This window comes from Limulus polyphemus, unplaced genomic scaffold (assembly GCF_000517525.1).
Source record: "Limulus polyphemus unplaced genomic scaffold, Limulus_polyphemus-2.1.2 Scaffold3144, whole genome shotgun sequence".
In the NCBI taxonomy this organism is placed as follows: domain Eukaryota; kingdom Metazoa; phylum Arthropoda; class Merostomata; order Xiphosura; family Limulidae; genus Limulus; species Limulus polyphemus.
The window spans coordinates 87,964-107,418 of NW_013668754.1; the positions used below are offsets into that span (position 1 = coordinate 87,964).

At 30.6% G+C, this 19,455-nt stretch overlaps 1 protein-coding gene across 1 annotated transcript in view; it reads right to left on the reverse strand.

Annotated features, from left to right (window-relative positions):
- Positions 1–1,531: 1,531 nt before the first annotated feature.
- The window catches only part of LOC106468747 (protein SMG5-like), a 45,182-nt gene continuing 27,258 nt past the window's right edge, over positions 1,532–19,455 (reverse strand). The window contains exons 16-24 of the mRNA XM_013929191.2: positions 17,820–17,895; positions 15,148–15,311; positions 13,785–13,940; positions 12,550–12,615; positions 12,117–12,273; positions 10,077–10,167; positions 6,464–6,544; positions 3,861–4,003; positions 1,532–2,385 (exon numbers count right to left, since the gene is read on the reverse strand). Coding sequence (XP_013784645.1) covers positions 2,318–2,385; positions 3,861–4,003; positions 6,464–6,544; positions 10,077–10,167; positions 12,117–12,273; positions 12,550–12,615; positions 13,785–13,940; positions 15,148–15,311; positions 17,820–17,895 — 1,002 coding nt within the window. The 3' untranslated portion in view covers positions 1,532–2,317. The remainder of the gene's footprint in view (positions 2,386–3,860; positions 4,004–6,463; positions 6,545–10,076; positions 10,168–12,116; positions 12,274–12,549; positions 12,616–13,784; positions 13,941–15,147; positions 15,312–17,819; positions 17,896–19,455) is intronic.

The following is a 19,455-nucleotide window of genomic DNA, read 5'->3' on the forward strand; positions in this document are numbered from 1 at the left end:
AAAACTGTAAAATATGGCCTAAGATTGAACACGTATAAAATTAGCCGTAAATACTTTATTTTTTTCTGATTAAGAAGTTAACACACAAGATCACATACAAAAGTTGCAATGGTTTTCAAACAAGACCCAAAAACTCGAGCACTTTTGAATAGTTCACCGTTCTCCTTCAAAAGAATAAAGAAAGTACTTTATTATTTTCAATATTAATATTTTTGAAGTAACTTTTTCGAAGGATCGACAACACAAGATTTGGGCATGACAAAGTTTAAATTAGGCAGGAAACAAATCATTTGATCAGGCACTAACAAAAGTTTTTTAAACCTCTACTGAACAATACTTTTGCTTTCCCGATTACGTTTTGTCACTTAGATGAGGTGGTTATAAAAAAAAATAAATAAAAGGATGTTGTGTGAAAAAAATCTTGTAAGTTTGAAAACAACCCGACTTCTCAATAAACCGTGAGTACAGGAGCTACCACTCTGGTTAATCGTTATCATCGTGGCATGGTTGAATCACATCGCAAGTCTTGTATATGATGTCGACCTTCAAACAAACCCCCAGCCACGTGCATTTGATTTGATGCTGTCACGATAACTATTATACTTAGAAGGCGTGGTTTCTTAGAGGGTGGACAAAAAAAAATGGTATTTGCACTAGCAAATGCACAGAGCAAGTTAGAGATCACGTGCTCTTTTCGATTGTTTGATGAGGAAAAACCACTATAACTTACTGTATGTTACTTTTCCTCACGCGATTATTTTCTTATCTGAAATATACATGGACAGAAGGCACAGGGGGTCAATAGCGTCCCGTAAACGTTCCCCCGGCAACCAATGGTTCATTTCTCAGGCTCAGACAAGTATTCTTCCTAGTGTCTCATATCAGTTGTGATATTCTGTACACAAGCAATGGGGCAACTGTAAATACAAGGGTGTGAGAAAAAAATACCAGATAACAGGACGCGAGTCTGGTTTATGTGATCGTGATACACAGACACGCATATGCGATATCATGTTTCTTTAACCTTTGTCCCGTTGTCTCTCTGTCTCTTGGACGTAGAATTAACTTGGAAGCTGTCCCTTCGGTGCTCAGCTGACAAAACTGATTCCGAGCTTATGTTACCATCTTCCTTATTGCTGTAAAAGTTTATTGACAAACTCTGTGTTTTCAAGCTACAGCAAAAACGTATGTAGACATATTTTAATGTTTCTTCTTCTTTATCCGTCATGTATAATGGCAAAACTCTTCTCTCTATATGAATTTGAAACACGAGCCATCACTTTATTGACTTAAAGTCAAAACGATATATGAATCCAGACTATAAAGTTACAATTCAATTTGTACTGCATGCATTACTAAATAAATAAATACCACACACACACACTTATTAAAAACACAAACACCGTCGTGTAAAAAAAATACATGGTTTGCTTTTCATTTTAAAACAGTGTGTTATTACCGAACTTCCTACATCATTTTAAGAGTTTTGCTGTGGTTCTTATTTTGTCTTTTAAGAAATAAAAAGTTGTGATTCTCCTTTAAAAGAATGTTTCTTTATTCATTTCAAAACAACAGCTACAACCAATGAACAAATTTGAATTTTTCATCATGTGAACGTTAAAACATGACAGCAATATACCTGAGACCTCATTTCTTTGATACAAGTTTAAAAAAAATGTGTTAAAAGAGCAGTAGCCACACTGTTTTATGAAAAAAAAAACAATAAACAACGACACTTCTTGTTCAATTACTTTCTTTGTTGAACAACAGTTTATTTTTTAATTCTTGCCTAAAAATATTAATAACAAAGAAATTCGTTCAAAATTTCTCAACTTTTTTTGGTAAGTAATCTGAAACCAAGCAATGAATGTATTTATGATCATATTTAAAATCAAATATTAATACATTATAGTACCCCTGAATAAGGAGGAATAGCAAAAAAAAAGAAGAAAAAAGTTAATGCACTGTTGAAAAGCTAAATTGAGATAAAAAGAAACATTGATAAATGACATGCTTTGACATTTTGTCTGCTTAAGTACAAGGGACAAGACACTAGCTTCTACTAAGTTGTTTGAAGGCTGTTACAACCTTGTCTTTACTGGTATATTAGAAGTAAGACTTTCAGGTTTATTCCTGCTAGAAATGCAGGAAAACAGCAGTTAATATTATCCTAGTTGATCCTCCAGTTTCTTACGATGACCGCTATATAGGCAAGGCTGAAAGAACTGCCCTCAGTCTTCAGCTGGTTTCTTGATATTGAGGTGATTTCTCTGTCTCTGGAGATTCTTTGAGTCACTGGAAGGTGGAGTAGCCATATTCAACCTTGACTTTTGGAGGAAATTCTCCATTTATTTGTAAAATCTGTGATATTCTCCATCTGAATACCTAAAACCAAAGATGAAATCAAGGAAGCGATGAAACTCAAAGTACAGACAAAATGCCACTCTATATGTGTGCCTCATATATCAATTATAATTTTTGGTCTAAAGTTTAAACCAGAATAACCAGAACCTAGTGTTAAAAAAAAAATCATCCTTACAGACTTCAACATAAAAAAATGCATGGATGTCACTACTAAACATTTTAACAATTTTTTTTATCTTTTTTGCTGGTTTTATAAAGCTATTTGTGTCTACTGAATAAGCTGTACCCCCTAAAATAGTAATTTTCCTGAGCAAATACGTTAATCTTAAAACAGTTCATGACTACATTTATAAGAAAATCTTATTAGCTGGTCATGTTCCTTTCCTTAGTTAATATTATAACAGTACATAGCTCTGTCTACTATAAAAAGTGCTTGTCTAAATATTTTTCGAAACATATTCATTATATTGGTATGATTAACAAAAGCAGTTTCAGCTGATGTGAAGTATTTTTTATAATCACCTTTTTACTTTTAATGAGAAAAAAAAAAGTATCAACCACATTTAAAAAAAAGAATATAAAAATTATCAATTACCATTTAACCTTCATCAAATACTTCATAAAAAAGATTGACTAATGTTTATAAAGTTTAAGATCTGTCCTCCCTAAAGTTTTTAATGTTACAATTTTGATAGTAGAACCACGAAAGAAAACAACAACAAAAACACAAAACAGGAAAAACTCCTTTGACTGAAGAGAAAAAAAACTATCAAGTTTGTTAACAGCAGCTACTAATGGTTAATAAGTAAAAAAACTTAACTGCAAATTCTGACATAGAAGACAGATTTAATGAAAGCACATTACAAAGCCAAAAAAAAGTGTACTTGAAAATTTTGTTGGAGCTGATGAATTCAATATAAGCACATAGAAGTACCCACAACGCATAATTAATCTATATAGATTTTTTCACAACTGATGGATTTATCAGAAGCTCTTGGCAATAAATAATAACTAAAAAAAATATACATTATTTACAGACTTTGTAACAACTGAAGAATTCAGATCATATCTCAGCTTATACTTAATAGAAACACAAGTTGATAACATCTTAGTAAAACGTCTTTACTAACCTTGCCATAATTGATTAATATTAAACATGCAAATTTGGTATAGCTAAAACAAAAAATTTTACCAGCAAATTGTCTAGGCTGATATTAATACAAATATATAGACATGCACACATACATACATATAATGGTTGCAACTTTATAAAAATTTACTTACAGACTTTGCTAAAATGAGATAAAATTGTAAAATAAAAGCATATAGAAAAAGCTAGAGCATAGGAAACTTACCTGTACATATTGTCAAAGAAGAGGAATTTACAAAAAAAAACAATTGCTAATGACAACAACACAAAAACTTGCCTGCACATTTTGTCATGGCAAATGAATGTAAGAAAAATGCTTACTAATTACAACTAAACAAAAAATTACCTGTAGACTTTGCCAGAGCTGTAGCACTGGGTGGCATGAAGCTGGCTCCTGCGGTCAGCAGGGTCACTAACGGGTTCGCAGGATCAGTAGATGACCCTTGGTTATTGAAGAAGTGGGCACATTCCAAAACTTGAAAAAATTCCCTTGATATTAAGAAAATAAACTATTATTAACCCATATGAACTAAACATTTTTAATGATCATGATTTTTGTTTCAAACTGGTGTATTCAAAATAAAATATATTCTTAAAAAACATACATACATATTATGTACCATATTTATTCTTTCCTTTTTACATTTCCTTTTCTTATTTTTAAGTTTTTTGACAAGTTTATAATTCTTTCAATTTGTACTAGTTGATATAAGCATTATATAGTGCCAGAATTTCTCTGTCCTTACTGAATTTTGTTTGTTTGTTTATCCGCGAACTACTCCATGGTCCTTGGACCAGCCTCAACCAAACTTGGTAGGATGATACATTGGAACAAGTGGCATGTCATATGGTGGTTATTACCTGAATGGGCCACACCCAGAGCAAAAAACGTGTTTGTTTATCAAATGACTCCAATGTCTTGGTCCAATTTTTATTCCTAATACATTTTATGTTTAATTTTCTTTATTAAAAATATCATACATTCACATTTCTGCCAGGAAAAATGGCAACCAAAGCACAATGTCAGACCCTTGTTTTTCACATGGTCAATTCTATGTTGGGTGTTTAACAGTAGGATCACCAAGAAATCTCTTTATTTTGGCCCAGGAAGGAGGGAAGAACTTTTAATGTGGTAAATCAACAAACACTGAGACTGTAGAGAGGGATTAGTAAAAGTAATAATTTAAAGTAATTGTAACACCATTTCTATAATGTAGATTAAAGTAGGTATTAAGTAAAGTAGTTGTAAAGTAAATTATGTGTGTGAAATAAATTATACATTTAAATATAAAATCTTGATTTAATTTATTAGTTCAAGCCCTATATTCAATCCTTATGCCCCCAGATGTACAACGGGTGCCTCGGCTTGTATAATATAAAAATAACAAATTGTCATACCAAGACATGTAGCCCTAAGTAACAATGGTAAAGAAAATAAGACATATGTCTTCAATATATCTATTAAGCCAATTCAAGAATAATTTTTTTTTTATGGCATAGCAGTTAAAATGTTGTTGAAATATAGCAAATGTAAAGTTTATTTAAATGCTACAATACAAAGAATGGGGGAAGACTGTCCACAAAATCTAAAGGTAGTGAGAAAGGGAGAAAAAAGCTAGGTTAGAGAACATTAAATGAGGTATTACATTATAAGTAACAGAAAAACAAAACAAGAGGTTGCTAGATAGAAAGTTCTCTGTGCAGGAAAATTAATATAGAATTTGGAATAAACTGACAAGGATTCAAGAAGAGAAATCTAGAGGATGCAATAAACAGATGAGCAGTCTTTAACACTACCTGTTGTGAAAAACCTTTCTATAAATACAAAACAAACCTACGAAAGAGGTTTGTACAAGGTAAAGACCACCACAAAAAGTTTAAATAAAACCCTAAGTAAATAGACAGACAGATCCTAACAATCCTGAAAAATTCTGCTCTGGTAAATAGAATATCTGTGACACTAAAAAATCATGTAAGATCAACATATAATTAATTCACCAAGAAACACGATAACCTATACACTTTCAAAAATGAGGCCTATATCTATATCTTAATTTTCCTGAATTTGCATCTGATACAACACTAAATCTGTGATAGCAGCATAGAGTGCACTCGATTAGCATCTCAGATTAGTTCTGACTGGGCATAATGTGCACTTTGGATCATTCTTTTTCTGGTTTTATGAAATCCTATTTGAAGGTCGGAAATGGTGGATTTTGCAAGGGTTTAAGGGCTAGATTAGTCATAGCAACTTAATTTTATGTTTATCGGAGTGGTAAATGTGAAAATCTGTTCTCATTTGAAGAACTGCAGTAGCATGAATGTTCATCAAATTTGAAATGCTTAAAAACTACCAATATGAAGAAAACAAACACTTAGTTTGGTTCTACTTTCAACAGTTTAAATTAATGCCAAAACTTGCAATCATATTAACATTTTATACTACATTGCAAAAGTCAACAGCATTTTAAATCTCAATATGTATTTTCCATTAAACTCATAAGTGTGATGTCACGTGACAAATTCAAGACACTAATTGAGTGCACTGAAATTGTTCTATCTAGAAGAGGAAAAAAAAAAAAGACTAATAAAATCCATTTACTAAGACATATATATGTCACAATAATTTTGTTGCATTTAAAAAAAATGTTTTTTAATATTGAAAATAATTTAGTTTGCCAACTTTACCTTTCTTAAAACAAAAAAATATGTCGGTTAGTAATAATAAGCCATTGTTTGTTTATACAAATATGAAGAAATTATATAAAAATAAGGACATAACTAATCAGAATTTAGAACATATATTAAAATAATTATAAAATAAGCTTGGGAGATGTAAAATTCTGAAATATGGTTGCTGTTTTTCTCAAAACTTTAAATTCCAAATACTATCTCTAAAATATATATATACTTATATAGACACACACACACACACTATACTATACTTACCAAGCTTCTTTTTCTTTCCTTTTTGGGTACTTTATGGGTGACAAAGAAAGGCATTCCTGTGGCCTCTGAGACCTGATATATCTAGAAAAATTACATGTCAGTGAAAATGATATCCTAAAATGTTTGATTTATTTCAGGGTATTTATCTAAAGCTACACAAGGGTTATCTGTGGTCGCCATCCCTAATTTTGAACTGATAACAGTACAGGGAAGACAGGTAGTCAACAATACAGTACAGGGAAGAAAGGTAGTCAACAGTACCCACTAACAACTCTCGGGCTATTCTAATCAAATAGTGGAATTTGACTGTGCATTTTCAAATTTTTTATTTTGCATCAACAGGATTAGAACCATGGACCCCCAGATTCACAGTCTGACACGCTAACCACTAGACCATGCTCAGCCCATGCCAAAATAAATGCAGAGTGATAACTAATGATAAGGTGAAAGTCCTAACCTACATAGACTTTTGTACGTCCTACTGTTTGATTGCATTCTTTGTAAGGCTCTTTCTATTAGAAACAAGTATTTCTTATTTCCTTCAGTCTTTGGTCTTAAGGACATTTCTTGGGTTTTGTATTTGGTCTCAGTAAGATGTCTCAGATGTTTCAAACTGCTTGCTGGTAATTATTCATAATGATAACTTTTGTAAAATTTCTAAATATTGACATTTAGCTAATTCTAATTGAAAACAAAATATATTATTTTCTCAAAATTCAATTGTGGGGAGATTAATTAGATTTATCAGTTTTGATTCAATGTGTTTGGCAGTTTTTATATAGAAAAATGAATTTTACTTTTAAACAAGGTATTTAGAAAATGTGATTGACATTGGATATAATCAGTGAACTTAAATATTTCATTTGTATCAATAAGTTTATGCTATTTTTATGAATAAATATTTTAGTCCTGCTCTGAAGAGGCCACACTGGATGACTGTGGTTTAAAATGCCAGCTATCTAATTATATTTTTATGGATAAATATTTTAGTCCTGCTCTGAAGAGGCCACACTGGATGACTGTGGTTTAAAATGCCAGCTATCTAATTATTTGTATTATTTTATTAATTTTTTTGGCAACGGCCATTCACCCCAAAATTGTCAAGTTTCCATATTCAAATTTCTCTGTTGGAGCAAACTAATGGAGTGTAATATGTTTAAAATGAAAAGCGAAGCTCGTTGAGACCAAATAGACTACATATGGATTTAATAAATAGCCAACAGCTAAATTTGAAAAAAATTCCAGATGTCACCGCATTAACCTTTGGAAGGATGGCAATAGTTGATAAGGTACTTTGAAAAATGATTCCTGTGTAGTAATACTGATATGACAGGGATGTACTCAGATATCCTTGGCATTAATCTTCAGAGGCATAGTTCTAAATAACAATAAAGTTAAAGATAACAAAGGATTAGGTTTGTTTTGGCAATGCTACACAAAGTGTAATAAACTGATAAAGTTTGCAACATAGCTTGTATAAATATATTTATGAAATGGTACTTCTTTTTTAAGTATCTATACTACTGTTCTGCTTGTTTGTATGTACGACTGTTACGCTTTCTGACCGAGAACCTGCTGCATAAGCATGCATAGTTAGAATGTTTCCCCAAGAAAAACCGTGCATGCACATTATTCACTCTACAATAAACAGTCTGCCTGTGGCAGAGAGCTGCAAAGCTCAGTGACCAAATCCCTACAATTGCTGTATGAAACAAGAAGTAACAACAAAAGGGGAATGTAAATATACTTTACTAACCATTTTGTACAGCACAGTATTAAAAACTTTGACGTTAGGACGTAGAATAACATTACAAGTTTATTTATCGATTGTATTAAGTACAGTAAAGTTTAGTCCTAACTACAGGTTACACTGTTAATTTATCTCTTTATTGAACTTAGGCCTAACATAAGTTAAAATTTTATAAAGTACAGCCTATATACAAGTGGATTTACACATTTCATTGTCTATGATTACAATTCGTTTGTATTGTGCTAGAAATGTTATATTTAAAGAAGTACTAGTACAATAAAGATACTAATTTGGCCAGAAATGTTTTGTGGGTTTCTGCTAGTAATTATTAATAGGCCAATAATAGTAATAATCATAACACAATGTCAAAGAGAAGTGTCTTATTTTGTAGTATATCAGATCATAACATGAAACTCCAAGCAAAATATTCTGGGACCAACTGCATTCTGTAAAACTTGTAGTTTTTTGTTGTCAGTAACACAAACAACATTTCTGAGTACCACTATAACAAAGTATATTCTGTAAAGATGCAAGCTTTATCTCAGTTTGGACCAAAAATGAATTAAGCCTGTTCTGAAAAACCTACCCCCTATTTATTATTTCATCAAACTGTCTACTTTTAGTCCAACTTATCTCACTTATTAAAATTGCACTACTAATTGTGGCCTTGTGTTATAAATTCTTGTCATCGACCTCAGCTTAAAGACTCCCACTCTTGACACCAACCTCTGCCTAGAGGATCAGGCCATGACACTGGCCTCAACCTTGTAGGCCCTGGCCTTGAATCCTAGACTGGTTATTTGAAATTAGTTTCTTTTTTTTTTAATCTGAGGTTTTGAAAAGATCCTGAATCCAAATAAAATTAGTATAAAATCATACATAAAAACAAGATCAACATTTTTAGTATCTTTCATACCATGCTGATTAAAGACTGTCAAAACAATTCGTATACTTCAAAAATAAACTTCTAATTCCTTTATTATCATATACAGGAAGAAACAAGAAGAGGTTGTATAATCTTAGTTAGATGTTTAAAAATAACATGACAGTAAGTAATAACTCTGGGATACTTTATAAAACATTTTCTAATTTGTCTATCTTGGAGATATTTGCCTTATAACAACCATTTTACTACAGCTGAAAATATTTAAAAAATACTTAGTAGTTATAGTTAGATTGAATTAAAATTTTTTTTTGAGAGATGAAATTACGAGTTTTCAAACTGGGTCTAACTTTTGAAAGATAAAGAACTTTTTATCAGTGACTAAAATCTTGAAATAACGTGTGTAGGTGTATAGAATAGAGCTAATTTCCAATTCATGTTTCAGGACATTAATTTTAACAGTTTTAATTTTCAACAGAGTGGGAATAAGAAAAACAGATGAAACCTGCAATGAAAAATTTTAAAAACAAATAATACTTCCAAAACAAAAAAGTAAGGTGGTGGGTTAGTGTTTAAGCACAAAGCTAATTACACAGTGGGCTATCCATGCTGTGCCCATCACAGGTATTTAAACCTGGTTTTTAACATAATAAGCCTTCAGATTTACTGCTATGCCACTGGAGGTCAGAAATATAAGAACTGTAAGAGTATTTTAACCAAAATAATAGAGGTTACAGAATTGAGGCATTTTTCTTTTTCCATGATACAGGTATATTACACATGTATATTAGTTTTTAATTTTTAAAACTAGATATAAAAATATATGGTTGGCTACCTACTTAAAGAATGAAACATTTCAATTTGTCATTCAGTACACACCATTTCTTTATGAATTATATATTTACTAACATTTTCTTTTATTACAACACAACATTTTTACTTGTAGGTTATGCAGTAAAAAACTAAAAAGCTTTACTCACCTAGTTCCATGCCTCAGTTCATTTTCCAGCCACCTAATAGCTTCTCTTGCTCCCACACTTTCTTTCTTACGTTCGTCAAGACTAGCTATCACTAATAACATGTAGAAAAAAAAAAAAATTAAAAGGAGTTTTAATAAAAAAGATGTTTAACCTGACATTTATTACATTTGTTAAAAACAAAACACTTCTAATTAGGAAAAAAAAATACTTAATGAATATTGTACTCTTAATTATTGTTTCAAGTAATATAACTCTGTGCATGGATTGTGGTCAAAGAGCACATTACAACTTTATCATTAATGCAAGTCAATAAACTTTGACATCAAAATACAGTTTACAATTCAAATTTTAATATTATACACGTTTCAATTAATTTATAAAAGGAAATATTTATGTGAATTTCAATCTTCACTTCTATGTGTCACGTGATACCTTTCTGCTCTGAATTCTGTTTTAGATTTTTTTTCTTTCCTTTAGGTTTCAGAATGTCCAATAATTAGATACCACCTACTGATAGGCCAGAAATTAAAATAAGAGCCTTCTAACTCTTTCTTCTTTCTAAATTACTTACTCATGCTTACTTGTTAATGTTACATGTTTATAACCAATAGATCTACCTGATTGTGACGTCTTTATTTTAATTTATTTTGGTAAAAAGGATATCATTTCACAAGTACATTTTACAGAGTGAAGACCAGAATCAGCACTCCAATAGGTAATGAAATTTGTTAAACCTTTTCATGGGTAGGTCAGTTAGAAAGAAAGATAAGTCCCAGTAATTTTGTGGCATTCTGTTTTACTGTTTGTATTATTGTTTTTGAAAATGAATATTTGAAAATTACACAAATTATTTTTTGGACAACAAATTTAGATAAATTTAGGGTTGATGAAGACCAGTTTCTGAGTTTAAAAGGGCCTCAATCCTGAACTGCTAAATTTCTCATTTTTGATGTATTTTTTATAGCAAAATGGCCTCAATCCTGAAACGCTAAATTTCTCATTTTTGATGTATTTTTTATAGCAGAAAAAGGGCCTCAATCCTGAAGCACTAAATTTCTCATTTTTGATATATTTTTTTATAGCAAAAGGATCTCAATCTTGAAGTGCTAAATTTCTCATTTTTGCTGTATTTTTTATAGCAAAAGGACCTCAATCCTGAAGTGCTAAACTTCTCATTTTTGATATTATTTATTGATATATATATATATATTTAACAAAAATAACTAAAATGTAAAAATTAAAAACTTATTAGATTACGTAAAAAAAACTTAAATAGAAAAAAACATTTTTGCCTCAAGGAAAGCACAAAAACAGATGTTGTAGACAATGGGTGATGTATCCTCCAATTGTGTTTACCATGCACTCCCACAGGGTGGGTGATTGATATACATAATAATCAGACATGAATCAAAGAGCAATAAAACAATAAAATTAAATGAAAACAGATGCCCACTGTTATAAGCCTGCTGATGTTTAGGATAAATAATTGTAATTTTATGCTAAAATCTGTAGTCATTCTAGAAAGAAAGATAGATAATTAAGATTTTTGTTGTGTTGGTTACAAGGTCGGGCAAATGGACAGAGCCCATATAGTGTTAAAAGTTGAGAAAATAACAGATGAAATATAAATTTTTATTAAAAACTTTTGATATTCATTTAGAAGGTTCTAGAAGTTATGTAAATGAAATACAAAACTGTAATACAAAAAAAAGTATTTTTATTCTTCACATGAAAATCATCTTGCACTCATACTAGCCAGTCTGAGTTAGACAGACTAAAGTAAAATCAGAGACAAAATCTTTAGTAAAAATACTTTATTAAAAATTCTGATAGATTTTATAATAAACATTATTTCTCCAATACAGGCTCAGTCAAATGGAACAACCCAGGCTTGTTTGAAATAACACAATTTTCTATGTTTGACTTTCATATTCTGCTGAGTAACTTGACTCAAAGAATATCTATAATCTTGGGTTCTATTTGTTAATTATGAAACAAAACCTAATAGTAGTATTAACCTTTGGGACTGAATGTACTTACCAACAGATGGCACAACAATAACAAATCTCTTGGATAATCTCAACTGCTTTAACAATGCCAACTGTTGACAGAAGGTGCTAATGTCAGGAACAAGATACGGAGAAAGTTGAGGACATCCTCCTCCTTTTACTTTAGTTTCCAAATCGTTCACTTCAGCCTAGATCCACATACCCATAAAAGTAAATTATCATGAATATTAGACATATGAATCAAAAATTATTGTTGACATGTTTCGTGATTTAAAGAAGTTGTATACTAAAAAAACAAAAATTTACTATAACATGATAACCTTAAAACATTAACCAAATAAAATTTTCAAGCAACAACAAAAAATATATAAAAATAAAATAATGTGAGCTGATATGTTTTATACTGCAACAGAAGACAGTTAACATATATTCATATTTATAATGATAGTGTACAAAGTCCCTACCTTCAACCACAGATGAGCCATGTTTCGCATCATCTGTTTTCTTTGACCTATGGGTTGCTCAACTCCCTGAGAAATATAATTAATTCAAAAGATTAAAACTAAGCAATAATCTTGAAAACAATGAATACCCGAATAAAACATAACAAGTTAAATAAAAACAAAGTTATCTATTGTGGCTGTTAAAACAAGTCCCTTCCTTCTCTATAAACTAGTTATATATTCAGTAATTAGTGTAGGGTTTCTTCTTGTGTAACTGAGTAAAAAGAGAAACTTAGAATTAGTTCAAGACTACTCTAAAGATAATAAAAAATTTGAAATTGAGGATTATGAATAATAGTGCACATACCGTATTTTTCGGTGTATAAGACGCACTTTTTTACCACCAAATTTAATGTCAAAATCTGCTTGCGTCCTATACACCGAAGGTATGAATAATATATATGTATATATACGATATACACAAGCCATGTGTAAATATATTTAAATAGGCATGCATAGTTTAGTTCAATTGAATGCATTATTTATAACAATAGTAGTTTTTTTCTTTTAAAAACATAACTACTTATAATGCTCCCTAAATATTAGAAAAATAAATTACAGTGAAAGCAATGAAGATTTTGTAGGTTTTGAACGAAACTAAATAACAGTAAACTTTTTTTGATTTACAGTATTTTCTTATTTTGATGTTTTAAGCTCTTTTGTGTTTAGAACAATATATACTAATTTTTAAAGTATGAAATTGAATTTTTGTTCAATAAAAATCTTTCAAATGCAACTGTAGCTTTTTTCCCTAAAAAACTTTGTCTTCAAAATAAGGGTGCGTCTTATATTCCGAAAAATACGGTAAATCAGTCAAAAAAAGTCAAGTGTTAGTTTTCTTCTTCTTTAGTTTCTTTCTGCTACAGTTTGACTATAGTGAGAATAGCAGGTCTACATGATGACAGCGTAACTTCTGATGCATGACTCTTAAACTATGTGCTCTTCTGTTGTTTGTGGTTTCATCAGAAAGTTTTAAATAAATGTAAAAAATTTTCAGTGTACTCTTTTCCATTTTAACACAATATTTACACATATTTCCTCACAACCTCAAAATTCAAAGTATTTTATCTATAATAGTAGTGGAAAAAAGCACAAAATGTGAGTGCGTGCATGAAAACAGGTACAAAAAAGAATGGAACACCAGTAACTAGTCACTAACACAATGACTAATAACATTCAAACTGTTATAAACTTACAGTCTCAGTATTTTCAGGGCTTATAGCTCCACTAATACTTTTTTCTGTACTACTTGCAGTAAAGCATTCTTTTTCAGAGTTAAAACTGACTCCTGTCTTTGGCAGCCTGGCTAATAATTGGCCCAAACTGTGAAGACACTGGATGCGGAGAAAAACCTAGTAATACCACAAGCAAAAGTAATAAAACAAAGTGATTTTCTTTAATGCTTAAGTATGTATTTTACCTTATATACATGTTTGAACAAAAGTTATAAAATAAAATCTAGATAAATATGAAATTCAACTTAACACTTTTGAACAATCCTATTGATATTATATACATTAATCTTAACTATATATATATGGTTATGGTATTCAGGTATACTGATATCTAACAATATCTAATTACTGCAACATACAAAAATATTGTTAAAAAAGTTAATCAGATAATGAATGAAATCTGGATAGCAAAAGAAAGAATTAAACACAGGCTGTTTAAAAAAAAACAATTTTCTTTTGCATCCAATACTTTACCTAAACTGGCCAACTTCGGTGTTCTACGTGACAAAATTTTGGCTACTGGAGTAACAAAAGTAACTATGTTTACACAAAATGAAAATAATGACTGAATGTTCCAGTGTAACATCCCACAATCCTTTACCACTCTCATTACACAAGTTAAAGAGAAATAAACCCCCAGCACATACTGACTTGTAGGAGTCTTTATACTACCACTAAACAGCCTGTAATTCAAGAGTCAAACAACTATATGCTAGTACAGAGTACCTGTTGTAATATATAAACTTTATCTATGATACAGGGTTAGTGCAAGCTTACAACCTTTCACATCCTATTTACAAGAATGTCAACTACCTACCTGAAAAACACCTGCATACAAATTTTGAAACATTTGCCTGAGCAAAGGTATGTTCTTTTCTATGTTATGGAAGGGTGAAATATAAGTTTCATCCATAGTGACAGGGATAAGTGCACTAAATGATTTGAAACAACCTCTAAGTCTTATCATCCAGTAAAGTATTTATTTACTACAGAGTAACATCAAAATCATTCAAAAATAGAAAAATCAACTCTTAACTATTATAAAAAAAAATGTACATATTCAAATGTTTTTACATGAAAAAAATTGATTGGTCAAAAGTCCACATACAGGACTTCCCTTAAGAGTAGCAAACAACAACAACAAGAAAAAAAACTACCAAGTAGAGATAGATATCTATATTGTAGAAGGTTATCATGCCAAAATCTGATAGTTTTTTTCTTTTATTTGATTACTTGTTTTGCATATTTTTATTGTTCTATGCAAGAAAGTAAATTACTTAATTTAATACAAATGGTAGCAATCACTAAAGCAACAATTACTAACTTCTTCTTTCAAACTAAGTCCATAGGATACATCAAAGTCCAGCTGAAGGTGAAAGTTCTCAAGTGGGGCTAGCCCACGTAGGGTAAAATCCTCTGACAAAGGCTGTGTTTGTTTCCACTCTGGTCCATTCCAGATAAGACCTTGAACACTTGGAGAACTAGTATCTGAGCATAACAAGAATCAAACTTACTACAATTTAAATCAATCCACTAAGTTCACAACAACTATCAGGTGTTGGTTAGTATAGGTCTGTATATATATTTATGTGCACACACACACAGTCTTTCAGATTATGCACCAATTGGACTTCTTTTGTTACTTACATTAAAGTCCAGCTACTTATATTTATATAAATTGATTTTCTGTCATAAGCTACATTTGAGCCATTTTCTTATGTATTTTGCTGATTCTTATCAGTGTAGCATATCTTGTTACAATTAATACTTTCATAGCAGTCTGATTATTAACAAAGTGATTTTTGATCATTCAATAATTCTAATCTGAAGTTAAAGCACAAGGAGTTAAAAAAACATTACTTCTCTAAGTTTAAATTAACAAACAAAATAAACATCTCTTCAAAAATTTTAACTGCTTATAAAACAAAGATCAGAGTAAACAAAAATAACAAGCTCATTAAAAAGATAAAACTTTACATCACATGTAACTTAAAAAAAAAAATAGACCTTCACATTTTTCGTTTTAACTTTATCTGATTTATCTTTATAACTGATGCTATAGTGTTTACTGTCAATGACTCAGAGTTTGTGTATGAACCATAAGTAACATATACAAGACAAAAGTTTGAATTTCTCAATAAGATGAAGTAGTGAAAAACTATTTTAAATGAATAAACTAAATAATTTAAATTAATTGAAAAATATCATAATTAACTAAACATACTAAAACAAACTTGTTCTGTTTATTTTAACTTTAACCCTATGTATTCGGGTGGGTCAAAGTGTGCATGTCACGACCTTTTTTAGAGTTACCTTCAAAATTTAATTAAACTTTGTGTTATCAATGTATGTCAATAAACTTGGCATCAAAACATAGTTGGCAATTCAAATTTCAATATCATATAGTTTTAATTTCTAAATTTCAAAAGAAAATATTTAACCTCTCAATATCCATTCCTTGATATCATGTGACAAGTTCACTCTGAATTGCCCATTTTAGGTTTTCTTTCTACCCTTAATGTTTGTAAGCACAAAGCTACACGATAGGCTATCTGTGCTCTGCCCACCACAGGTATCAAAACCCGGTTTCTAGCATTGTAAGTCTGCAGACATACCGCTGTGCCACTGGGGGGGGCTCCACCCTTATATGATCTTTTGAGTTTGGCACAAGTTACACACATATAGTACCAAGTTATAATGTAAATTTATAGACTTAAGTCTTCTTGTTTTACTGAAATATAAGTGAGAAAGTCAAACCCACATTTCTCACTCTTATTGCATCATGTCTTTCAAAAAATGTCAATAATTCTCATTGGATTATTTGTAACCAATAAAAAGCAAAGATTTTAAGTTACTGAATTTTCTACTAGCCTAGCTCATTCTGATGACAGGTTTTGAATTATTAGGTCCTCGTTTCATCGTTTGTTATTGTGCAGATCAGCTTGACCAGCCAACATAGTTTATTCAAACCATTTATAGCTTAGTTAGAAAACCAGTTTTAAGACATTCTATTTATTGTATGTGATAATATTTTATGTTCCAAACTGCATATTTGAAATAAATAAAAAAAATTACTCACAATCAACAATGTCACAAAAAAATAGGGGCAGAGTTGCTCATCCCATTGACAGTAAAAGCCTTTAGTCCACACATAAGTAGTAACTTTTTTGTTTATGAATAGGTAATTTTATGAATATTATTTAATGTCATACAAGTAACTAAAAGGTAAAAAAAAATTAGAAATTCATTAGGGCATACAGGAAAACTTAAATGAAAAAAAAGTAAATAGAAAAATTACTCATAATAGCATGCACAGATCACAAACTAATTTGACTGTGGTAAAATAATCCTTTGTTTACATGTAGTTGCCCTGCTGTGATAAATGGTTTTTTTTCTCTACTCAGAGTCAGTCTAAGCACAGCTTTAAAACAATAAATTTATATGACCGTGAGATCTGAAAAGCCTATTAGCTTTGGCTGTAACAATAAATAGTGTAATGATCTATTACTATATGCAGTCATTCTAGAAATAATAAAACTTTTGATATTCATTTAGGAGGTTCTAGACATTACGCAAATGAAATAACAAAACTGTAAGATAAAAAATAAGTATTTGTTTCTTAATATGAAAATCACCTTGAACACAGACTAAGTGGAGACTTCATTAATTCACAGACAATTCTTTAATAAAATACTTAATTAAGAAATCAGATTTTTTGTGTACAACAGAGTTGCAACATTTACTAAAAGCTTGCAAAATTTTGTGAAGATACATTTAGTAAATTCAGAGTTATATAGTACATATAGTTTTAGAGTAAGTGATGATTACAAGGTTGGTCAAAATGACCAAGCTCATACACGAAGCATTTTAAGATAAACAAAACCAGTAGGATTGTCAAACTACATTACTCTTCCTTTGAATCAAAACTCTGATAATTACTTAATGTAGCTTCTACATTCAAAGCAAAAATGAGGACTGAAAACAAATCAGTCTTACCATTTTTTAATTTGTCATGTACTTTCCTCAGTAAATTCAACAGGTTGATGACATGGCTCCATAGGATCTGACAACTCTATAACATGTAAAAATAATAAGCATAACAAAGTTGATGAGTTATAATCCAAGTATTGGCAAGCAATGAAATACAAATAAAAAAATGCTGGTGAAGACAATTTGGCGAAATAAATAGAAAATTAGAAAAAAATAATACAAAAATTTGATGAAAAACGTGGCATATTTAATATATAGTAGAAAATCTTGAAGCATATTCTATATCATTTGGTTACAGGATTTTCAATAACATACAAGACCATCAAAGTTCTCCAGTGGGGAATGTCTGACAGCCCTGTCCTACTGGACATGGCCCTGTACGAAATAGATCAGGTTCTAGCATAAGTAGTTTTAGCAAGAGCTTCTCAAGACTGCATTGACAAAACTTTTGCCACAATAATTACTAAATGATTTGAGCTTAGTTTAAACTTCTTGGCCATTGTTATGTACAGTTTCTACTTTTTTACACCTTATCAACTTTAAATTAACTCTGCACTAAGCATATATAGTAATTTTTAATATATTTATCTTAAGTAAAAGCAAATAAGAAAGTCCCTCTCAAAGTTAATACACATGCATTTTATTTCAGCATCTACCTTTAATATAAAACTGTATTTAATGAGGACCAACTGGGAAAAATCTGGCATTTAGGTATATATTAATATCTGTAAAACAAGAGCCAAAAATGTTTGTTTGTTTGTTTGTTTCTTAATTTCGCGCAAAGCTACACGAGGGCTATCTGCACTAGCCATCCTTAATTTAGCAGTGTAAGACTAGAGGGAAGGCAGCTAGTCATCACCACCCACCGCCAACTCTTGGGTTACTCTTTTATCACAAATAGTGGGATTGACCGTCACATTATAACGCCCCTACGGCTGAAAGGAAGAGCATGTTTGGTGGGACGGAGATTCGAACCCACGACCCTCAGATTGCGAGTCGAGCGCCTTATCCACCTGGCCATGCCGGGCCGCCAAAAATGATTTGAAAGACCCTGTAATACAGTATACAATTTAGATTAGTTTCAATTAAATGATTGAAATCTCAAATTGAACTGATTATGAGTTCTTTTTACCTCATCTCTGATAAGTGTCACAGGTTCTCTTTCAAAAGTAAAGATGCAAGTTTAAAGAAGTAATGGATAAGATTAGGAAAATAGAGATATTTCAGTATGCTTGTATAAACATTAAAAAATTGTTCTAGTTTGTTAAAATATATACTGGTTGTAAAGCTACAAGAATCTTTAATGGACTCTAGCGCTTCTAATAGCAAGGATATTACAACTTTCCATTAAGACAATTTTTTTGCACCTTGCCAAAATGACTACAAACAGAATCTTTTATTTTTGTCATTGTCAACTTTTTATTTATTCTGTTTCTTCTCAAGTCAAGATTAAGTCACAATATCAAGAACTCAGTCAAAGGAAGTTGAAATTGAGAAAAATGTTGAAAACCAGTACCCATAACCATCCCCCTTTATAAATTTTTATAAAGAAATCACACAAAAAAAAATCAGTTATCTTAGAAATAAAAATATTAAAGTTAAAAATATGGATAAAGCATATATATATATATATATATATAGA